This window comes from Sprattus sprattus (genome assembly GCF_963457725.1).
Source record: "Sprattus sprattus genome assembly, chromosome: 4".
Taxonomy (NCBI): domain Eukaryota; kingdom Metazoa; phylum Chordata; class Actinopteri; order Clupeiformes; family Clupeidae; genus Sprattus; species Sprattus sprattus.
The window spans coordinates 32,424,574-32,435,374 of record NC_137923.1 but is presented as its reverse complement, the minus strand read 5'-3'; the positions used below and the strand labels follow the sequence as shown (position 1 = coordinate 32,435,374).

At 45.3% G+C, this 10,801-nt stretch overlaps 1 protein-coding gene across 1 annotated transcript in view; it reads right to left on the bottom strand.

Annotated features, from left to right (window-relative positions):
- Positions 1 to 10,801, bottom strand: part of rapgef2a (Rap guanine nucleotide exchange factor 2a) — a 26,504-nt gene extending 15,703 nt beyond the window's left edge. Inside the window, exons 1-7 of the mRNA XM_080837471.1 lie at positions 10,158 to 10,801; positions 2,330 to 2,400; positions 2,126 to 2,182; positions 1,377 to 1,460; positions 1,151 to 1,226; positions 775 to 969; positions 536 to 553 (exon numbers count right to left, since the gene is read on the bottom strand). Of these exons, the coding sequence (XP_080693597.1) occupies positions 536 to 553; positions 775 to 969; positions 1,151 to 1,226; positions 1,377 to 1,460; positions 2,126 to 2,182; positions 2,330 to 2,400; positions 10,158 to 10,226 (570 nt within the window). The 5' untranslated portion in view covers positions 10,227 to 10,801. The remainder of the gene's footprint in view (positions 1 to 535; positions 554 to 774; positions 970 to 1,150; positions 1,227 to 1,376; positions 1,461 to 2,125; positions 2,183 to 2,329; positions 2,401 to 10,157) is intronic.

The window sequence follows — 10,801 nt, the reverse complement described above, 5'->3', positions numbered from 1 at the left end:
TTGTTGCTAGGGGCTGGGTTGACGCCCACTGTCCTACAAACCCATCTCCACGGCGACCCCATACTGACTGATTACTGAACAATCAGATCCCGCCCTCCCTCCCTCCCCCTGCCTGAGCCCTTTACTACCCTAACGGCTCCACACACTCAAATGATGCTCAAAGGGAGACCGGACCAGTGATACAACAGAGAGAGACAGAGGAAGACAGATAGGAAAAGGGAAACAGTGTGTGTGTGTGTGTGTGTGTGTGTGTGTGTGTGTGAGAGACAAGAGATACAGAGAACAATAGATGAAATTAGGTGGAAATGACCTAATAGTTCTCAAACAACAACGGACATACAGTGACCCACAGTGGATGGAAATGGGTCCATTTAAAATGAACCAACCAGAGCAGAACTAGTGACCTTTAAGGCATAAGCCGGCACTACTATTCTATTCAAACAAAGTCTCCATTAAAACATCAGAGGCCTGCAGAGATCAGCTCAGTAGATGGCAGGGTGGGAAATCTCAATGAATGCCTCACACGTGGGCTCACCTGTTGTTTGGAACTCTCCTGCAGAAACAAAGGGAAAGAAAGACACATTACCATCTCTCACATCACAGAGTAGACTCTAAGAAAGACACATTACCATCTCTCACATCACAGAGCAGTCTCTAAGCCGCTAACATTATTTTGAATGTGGTTGTCTTGCTGTGTTAAGGGAGAGTGTGTGCATTCTGTCGTCGGGTCTGTGTTGTGTTGTGTGTGTTATCTTGAAAGAAATCGTTACTGACTGTGTGGTAGGTGTGAGGCAGGGGGGGCTTGCTGCTGCTGCTGCTGCTGCTGCTGGGATGGTAGTCGTCGTGCTCCACGGTGTCAATGATGGTCTCCCTCTCCCCGCTCTGGTTGATCTTGCGAAACCTGCGACGGGACTGCCGGTGAGAGGCCTGCCGCTGGAAGTACACCTCGCTCTCGTCCACATAGTCCACCTGAGACCACCGGGGACACAGACAGTGAGAACAGCCAGGAAAATAACATCAACATCTACTGAAAGTACAGCTGTTTAGTAGCCAGACAAAGCCATATCTGATTCAGGTCTGAGCAGCAACAAACAAACAAACAATCAAACAACAAACAAACACAAACACACAAAGATCTGTGCACACTCACCACTAGCATCTCTGATGGCTCCAGGACGATGCACTCACAGCCTCTCCTTGCACTGCCTGCCGAACGCTTCCCAAAGCTAGATGTGTGTGTGTGTGTGTGTGTGTGTGTGTGTGTGTGGGGGGGGGGGGGGGGGGTTAGAGAATGTCATCTCACTACATAGCTTACTGACAACCACAAACATGGAGAGAATAGGCATACACATGCACATGTCGTAAAACACACACACCTGCTGCGAGGAAGAAACATGGACTCTTTGATGAAGACCGAGCCAGACAGCAGAATGTACCAGCAGCTGCCAATGTCATCAGGACTGGAATGGACAGAGAGGAATAAAGCGTGCACGCACGCGTGTACACACACACTTGTTAAAGCAAACTGTATATACTTATGTATACACTTTCTCTATGGCTTACCATCTCTATACCTACTCTAACCCCCTTCCCCCTAACTCCCCACCCCCACACACACACACACACACCAAGTGCAATGTTAGTGATGCAGGCGGAGATGGAGGCCAGGCTGGTTTCTGGGTCAGTGCAAACTTGTGCATCGTTTTTATGTTTCGTCCATAAAACTCTCACAGATGGGATTTATGCAAAAACACTTTCAACGGATTACATCCAAGCACACAGAAACGCTCCGCTCTGCTCGCTCACTCACACTCGCCCTGCTTCGCCCCAGAAGCCTGCCGCTACAGCTGAAAATGTGTGGGAGTGTGGGCCGGTTACAGCTGTGAGTGTCAGCAAATGTCTGTGCGGATGGTGAACAAGTGTGTGTCTGTCTGAGAGAAGCTAAGCTAGACTGTACCGGCGAGAACTTCTACTTCAACTACATGCATCACCAACTATCATTTTTAATCGCAGGATTGGATGAATGTATATAAAATGTAACATAGGTTGTAGTTTATTACATCAGCTAAAGTCGTGGCAAAATGATTTCTGTATGTTTCTGTTGAGAGGGCAAAACGTCACTTACTAGTAGAGAACTTCATTAGCCTCATGTTGTTCATATCGCACTGTTTCACACATTAACCTGTGAGAGAGAAAGAGAGCGAGAGAGAAAAAAAAAAGTCGTCAGAAGTCTGTCCAACATGTGTGTACATTCGAGTGTGTGTGTGTGTGTGTGTGTGTGTGTGTGTGTGTGTGTGTGTGCGAATGCTTGTTAAGTGAGTTCAAATACCTGAGCTGGTGTTCTCTTAAATTGGACAGAGCTTCCATCCCATGCAGATAGGAGTACACAATTTGGAGATCCTACGAAGAGAAACAAAGTTACACACATACATGAAACCTACAGTTCTAAAACGTGCTCATAAACCAACCCTGCCAGGCTTCTCTAACTGTTTATGGCAGTGGCCCAACCAGTGCAACAGCAGGATGTGTGAGGCACAGAGTGTGTTTGCTTATTCCAACCACTAGGTGGACACAGTCGCCTCCTGGAATGAGCCCAGATTTACACTGCCAACACTCTGAGTAGGATGACATCACCTCCACCTGTGCTAACACCTAACACACACACACACACACACACACACACACACACACACACACACACACACACACACACACACACACACACACACACACACACACACACACACACACACACACACACACAGGCACCTGTGTGAGCTCATCGCCGCCTCAGCACTGAGGACACACATATTGCACAATCCATGCAAATCAATGTTGAACTCTTTGAAAATGGACAGAATGTACAGCTCTCTCCTCCCTCCTTAACCACTCCTCATACTCTCTATTTACCCCATCCCTCACTCTGTGTTCAACAACCCCCCTATTGTTACTAGCATGTGCATTATTACACTTTTGGGATGGGTAAGGCGGTGGACAATCGCCCCTTCAGTGAACCACAGAGGAGTGCGGCTCATTCCAGTCGTGGCCCAGTGCTATGTGGAAGTGCTGTGACTGTGGCGTGTGCCACCCCAACAGGACATTCCATTCTTCCCATTCACGCCAAACTACTGCCCTGGGAGCACTGCGTGGTGTTTCACCAACAACAGTTAGTCCATTTCCCCCAAGGAGGCTCATTTCACTGACAGCTCCTTTAATTGGCACTCAGCCTCATTCAAATCCACCAATCAAAAGAGGGGACTGCTGCTCGATTGCGGGGCCTGTGATTGGTGGGTTTGGTGGTAACGGTCCTGTTTATTCTTATACTGTGGCATTTCCTCCCCAGAGCTCATGCCACAGACACACATGCGCTCCCACATTACATTTACATTTACATTTAGTGTACACACACACACGGTCGCGCTCCCACACACACATAGACACACACACAGACACACAAGCGCGCGCTCCCACACACACACACACACACACACACAGACACACAAGCGCTCCCACACACAGACACACACACACACACACACACAGAGACCCACACGCGCACGCTCTCACACACACACACACAGACGGAGACACACACAGACACACACACACACGTTCCCGGCTCACACCCTCAAACCCCCTCAGCATTCCATACATTCCTGCTCTTGGGTAATTCTGGGCGAGAGTCACAAACACAGGCAGTGACCGACGACTCCCACAGGCCTGGGCTCAGGGTTAAAGGTTTAGGGCAGGAGAGGGGAGTCGAGGCGCTAAACATACTCACTCACACACACACACACACACACACACACACACACACACACATACACACAGATGTATCCCCCAATTACTAAATAAGAAAAAAGGGAATTCCACTTTTTGGTAATAAGGTCAAAATAAAGCTAGCAGAGCTAGAGGGACAGTGTTGTTAGTTCTCTCCAGATTTGTTTGTCTTTGGAGAGAGACTCTGTGTGTGTGTGTGTGTGTGTGTGTGTGTGTGTGTGCGTGTGCGTGTGCGTGTGCGTGTGCGTGTGCGTGTGTGTGTGCGTGTGTGTGTGAGAGAGAGAGGGATTCTGTAAATGATGAATCTACTGTTAGCATTGAGAAACACTGGATACAAATTCCAATCATTTCCTTTTCGGGTGTGCTTGTGTATATGTAACTCCAGTTCTCTAGTGGTGAAGGTTGGCCGGGGCCAGTCCACATTCAATACATAACCAATAGAGCTGTGTGGCTGGTGCCACTTGGTTGGACTGTGCCCTGCATGAAACTGGTGAACTATTAAAATGGCCAAGCTCACACTTCTACAGTTTGGGTTACCACAACATTAATGTCATTCAAAATATATCGGTTAATAATTCTGGCATTTCATTATTTAATTTATTAGTGAATGTTTTGATGTTTCAACGTTCACTCGTTTTATTGTAAAGTAAAATTATGCAGGTTTTAAAACAGTTTTTAAGGTATGTTTTTGTAGGTCGCTAATTTATGTAACATCCTGACAGTCATTTTGATGGTAAGTGGAAGAAAGTAGTGAAGGTTAGAGATTCCCACAAGCCACCCAGGCGCTTCTACATGGATTTTTATCAGCAACCCAGGAGAGAAATATGAACAGCTTGTCAAATATATCACCAAAACACAACAGCCATGAAGCTAGGTAGCTTTTATAAAGTGCCAACTGTTGCAGGTGTTTTTAAGGCTAGTCAATAGATTTAGACCACAAATCCATTTTTCCTCTTTGTAAATCAGTCAATAACACAAGTGAATGCAATGAAATCTGTATGTAATATCTATATATTTCACTATATCAATGTTTTGCACTGCAACACACAGTCCTAGGTTGAGGTAAGTAGAGTTTGTACTGTCAAAATAATGATGGGGGAAGCAAAACCTATGTATGTCTGTATGGAAAAAATGCCTCTGCATTTGATAGCAATATTAATGCAGACTGAGACAAAGAAAACTGAGCGGTATGTTAAAGGTGACTTAAGTAAGCGATGGTATAAAACTCATCTCCCTACAGCTTTTGGAAAATGTGGCTTCACTAACTAAGGCTATGATCTCAGTAATAATATGAACCTAACTACAGTCTTTACCGACTGTTCAGCACCTCTTCAGTGACTATTTTGAGCTGGGTTTTAAACAGCATGCCAGTGTTCCGGTAGCAGAAGCCTGAGGTTTAACATTGCATCTAGCATGACCTAGAACGCCTCGTTCGACACCACTCACCGGTTTCAGTGAAGTGTTGAAGTGTAGTTCAGCTTGGTATATCATCAATTTGACACCAATTACTAATATGGCGACGAATCTAACAGAGACTTTGACTTTATATTAAAAAAACACTTTTAGTGTACACCAGATGATAAATGGAAAGAATGTTCTGATTTACTTTTGACTTGCATGTTGTCACTGCATGAATGTCTTGACTGCATAAATGGTGGCAATAAAAAATTGATAAAAAAAAAAACACTTTTAGTGCGTGAGAAGAGGCAGTGTGTCAAAAAAAAAGTTGCACATAATTATTGATACCAGGCAGATAGAAGGAAAAATCTATCGATGGGTCATTACCAAATTATTGAGTAAACATATGGCTCCAACATGTTAAAGTCAGACCTGGGGGATATCATGACGGACGTCCCAAAGTCAGATCAGCCACTTTGTATTTTTGTATAGCTCGGCTGTTCTCCGTTAATTAATTAATTATAAATAAGTACAACATCACTCAGCAACTCCGTAATACACTTGCTGAATTTGATGTACTGGAAGCATGTTTGGGTCAGACAGGTTGTGATTAGATTGAACAGATTTAGATGGATTAGGCCTACGTCTTTTGTGACTATGGTGACTGCTCCTGTAAATAGACAAATGACTTTAGGAAAATGATGACTGAGGGCGAGAGAAAAAATGCTGAACATAAGAGAAGGCTGTGCTAAGTTTGCGGATTCGTTTTGGGTTAAAGGGAAGTCCTTGCATGTGACTAGCTTTCTATCCAGCTGGTGACAATTGGGTTGAAAGCCTCCACTCTTCAGAGAGCCTTTAAGGCTTTGCTCACCAGCTCTGGTGCTGATGAACATGATGGATGTGAGCCCTGTTCAACAGATATGTGCTAATATGGGTTTAATGTGTATCTCTGCAAACCACATCTGCACACACTCAAGTCTTCATATCTAAACATATGAATTAAAAGAAAAAACAAGCAGCCACATCCACCATGCAAGCTGCCTGTGGGTCCATGTGTGTGCATGCTGCTCTCGGAGTGAGTTTAGCAGATGGGCAAGCGGGCCATCTGAACTTTGGCCCTGAATTTTACACATTCCCACCTCTCCTCACACGTGTCACACAAACATGCATGCACGCACACACACACGCAATGCACACACACACACACACACACACACACACACACACATGCTCACACACATGCTCACACACACACACACAAACACACACACACACACACACTCACACATGCAGACACAGGCAGTTGACCTGTAAACCATTGAATGGTGTCAGCTACACAGTAACCAGGCCACCCTGTGCAGACAAACCATCAATACGTGCCCATGGGCAATCCATATCTAATCATCTGAACTGGTGTCGGGTCAATACAGGAAACATCTACTACTACTGTTACTATCAAATGTGTCCAGGCCTTTCCAACCAACAACACTAGCCTTGTTCACTACTGAAATGTATCTCTGACCGAAAAAGTCCTTAAGAAGTGCACAACAGTCGATAACATTGTCGACAGCCAACTTGTTGTGAGAAATAGTGGTTGCAAGGTGTTACACGCATCTCGTTCTCCACTCACAATGAGAGACAGAGATTAGTGTTTAAACGGACAGGTCTATCCACATACAAACATCCTCATGTCTGGATTATTAACCATGCTACTCCGTTCTGTGGTTGTGCACTCACCATCACTATACCATTTCCTCATGCCAGACTATTTTGCATTTAGGCTAATCACATGCAGAAACAATGGTGAAGGCAAAAATGAAATACTGACAGATCAAACTGCTTGAGAAAGATAAATACTAGCAAACATCTGCTCTTGACTTGCAGGCGCCTCAATGGGCAATACAAATGCCTGATAGCTATAACAATACAGAATATGCTTTGATTTACATACGATTTCCTATATTAATGGATTGTGAATTATATTTCACATAACAGTAAGCGCATTGGTTAAATGCATGTCTTACTTCCAGAGCTATTTTACAAAATAGCAGTGCCAGGTGTGAAGCCGCTCGTCTTGCTTAACCAGAAAAGGGATATGTGCCGGTATTATATCCAGCTCTTGCTGAGGAACAGAGAAGTCACACCAGTGTATCTGTTCTGCCACCGGGTATTTGCTCAACTCAAACCGAAATGCACAGTAGTAATGTGCAGTGACAGTGCAGTGGAGCAGATGGCACAGGCACATTAAGACTTGTGAAACCCACACAGGCCTCAGTGAGAGACTGCTGAGGTGTTGTTTGGTGCCGGCCAGATGACCGCTGGCCCTCACAGGTCACATCACCAAGCTGAGGGGAAATCACTGGTCCTGGGGTCAAAGAATGGGAGGGAGGGGGTGACTAGCCTTCTAAACACTCAGAGCTGGTTCCTCTTTACCATCAACCACAGGCCGATATGGAGACCCTCAACTCCACACACACACAACACACACACACACACACACACACACACACACACACAGACAGACAGACACAAATGCAGCTTCCCCATGTGCATGTGTGTGTCAATATGAGAGAGAGAGCAAGAGAAAGAGAGAGAAAGACAGAGAGAGAAAACAGGAAGAAACAACAGTAAAGGACAGTGAGGACATTAACCTCAGAGCAGAGGGACAGGGGGAGTGGAAGAGATGGGTATTTGTTTTTAAAAGACACAAGACACAAGACACAAGACTACAGCTACAGGCTAAATTAAGAAGTGAGTCACAGTTGCACAGCAGTTGAGAGGCAGAGGCAGCAGCGTACTACTATCACCGTAGATCATCTTAAACTAATCTGGCAGCACTGCTACCAAGGGTCCTCTACTAAACCTGCAGTCAAGACACAAGCTTGGGTGTGTGTGTGTGTGTGTTTTGGCAGGAACAGAAACACTGTTGGGCACTTCTTCCCCAGTGCACACTTTCATGTCCTCCTCACACAGTTTCAGCAGAACCCACTTTTCACACACTTTCTCACGGGCCCTGCGCTGGCCACATCCCTCCCCTTCAGCTCGTGGCTGCCTGTGGTATTGGGGGGGGGGGGGGGAGAGACTCTGGTCTTTTCTGTGTGCTTCAGCAGTTCCTCAGTTTCAAAACTTCTCTACTCTTCTTCATCCTGCAGTCACTGAGCTGGCAGCTAGCTGTTGGTGTTATCAGACATGTTTGGCCTTTTTTTAAAGACTGAGCTTTCAATAGAACTTTAAAAAAGGAAGGCTGATTAAGTAAACTTGTGCATTTGTCTCTAAAGTTGACTCTCTTCTTCTACTCCTCTCTGCTGACACCACCACCACCACCACCTCCTCCTCCTCCTCCTCCTCCTCCTCCTCCATATCTCCAGTACATCTCCTTCCCTTGCTCTTTCCTGTTGCTCCCAGTGGCAGCCACGCCAGGGCAAGAGTCTTGACGGAAATCCTCTCAACTGGCCAGTGCACAAAAATACACAGTAGCCTACAATACAAAACTCTCTCTCTGTTGCTCTCTCACACACACACTCTCAGTCACACACACTCTCAGTCACACACACTCTCAGTCACTCACACTCTCAGTCACTTACACTCTCTTTCTATTACCGGACACACACACACACACACGCTCAGTCACTCAAACTCACGCACGTGTACGCACACACACACACACACACACACACACACACACACACACACACACACACACACACAATGCTTTTCTGAGCCTTTGTGCGGGTTTCCGTTCTCACTGAGCTGCACTCGTTACCTCTGCAGTCACAAACAACATACATCCTGCCAGCTATGTCTGTGTAACACAGAGAAAGATTACGCAGATAATGTGATGGAGAACAAACCAGGGTGCAACTGCGTGGCACCCGCTAGACCTGCACCCCTTTCTCTGATTCTATTCCTCCCTTTCTACCCATGTACAGCTCTCATTTCAAGCTCTCTCTCACATACACACATTAAACACTTAAAGTTTGGTCTCTCCAGTTGACTATAAGAGAGTGTTATTGAAATCAAACAAAAATGTCTAAAACCCTGATTTAAGGGCGTGTCAATTGATTACTTGGAATGCTCATGGTGCTCTAGCATGTGGAAAAGTACTGTGGGGTAGCCTATTTCAAGATAGAAAGCCTGTAGACTATCTGAATACCACGGCAGTTTTAAATAACTCTTGATATCGGTGTATCTACAACGAGCACACCCAGTTACATTATCATGGTCAATGTATCCTTTTCTTATTAAAAGTCGCTCTCTTCATACCTCTGTTAAGGCAGATAGCCTACAAAACAATAAAGTGTAGACCTGATGCACTTTCAGACTACACTGTACTAAATGACACAAAACATGTCAATGCATTGTGCAATGAGTTCGATAACTCAGTTTCTTCTCCATGGTCCATAGCCTACTCGGCTGAGGTGAGGATATGAAAATGCAAAAAAATGTGCCTCGCTAAGAGGTCCGGCGACCTAACAAGAAACTATGAAGTAGACTGTGTATCAGACACCGGAGTGTTCAGTCGGTTAACTGAGCAATAATGGCATGGAGCCCAGCGGATTGCGTTGTTTGCCCTGAGCGCATATTCTTACAATAAACATCTTGCAGAACAGGGATATCCCATGCTTCAATTATATATTAAGGGGGAGTCAGGTCATCACGTCTATACAGTTAGCCTACCAATTACGTGGGAATCACGCAACAGCCACAAACGGCTATGGACAACTTTGTTTCTTTAATACCACCAGACTTCCAAGCCTAATAAGCTAGCACTAACCCGTGTTAGCATAGCACTGAATAGCAAAAGGGTCGGGTATTCACTACAGGTCACAAATTGGCTACCTTTATCCAACATTACAAAGACTACAACAACCATTTCGAGTAGTTAAAGACCGTAAAATATTCCCGGAGAGACTTAATCTCATCAGTAGATAGGCGGGGTAGTTTGAAAATAAATAAATAAAAGGAAGTTGATTCCTTACCTGTTGCGTCCTCTCCGCCGGGATTTTCATTACTGCATGACGAAAACTATTGTCTACAAAAGATGCCATGGTATCTCTCAAATCAATAGTAAGGACCTATAGGCAGCCTTCAGTAAGGAAAACGTCTCTTGGGACGTTACTCTGTCTTTAAAACTTCCCCACACTTTCATTTGCGAACTCAAATTCCCGACCGATTTCCAGGCCACTCTCGCAACCACGGGCTGGATTGACTCCTAATTCTCCGCGACAGAAATACCAAAGGGCTCAGCGAGTCTCCGTCGAAAGTTTACGAACAGTCCGATGAGCGATCACGGGAAACACTTGAAATAAGTCAGAACTCTCCGGTGAAACAATGTAACCAATGTCAGCTGCAAAATTCTAGTTGTAGCTGTTCTGCCTTGTTAGCTGGCTAACAGGCTAGTACTCCCATCGTCCTACAGTGTTGTAAATCCAAGCTGCTGAGGTATTGGAAACAAAATCCACGGCGTGACGACAATCCTTTGGAGTACATAACTTGCATTTCAGCCAAAACAAGGCTAACTCAAAACAGTTGTGTACAAGTGAACAGTGGCGAGGTGCCTCTAGACGTGGTTCAGTCACATAACTGTCCGATCATTTACTTTAGAAATACACACCAGCTACCC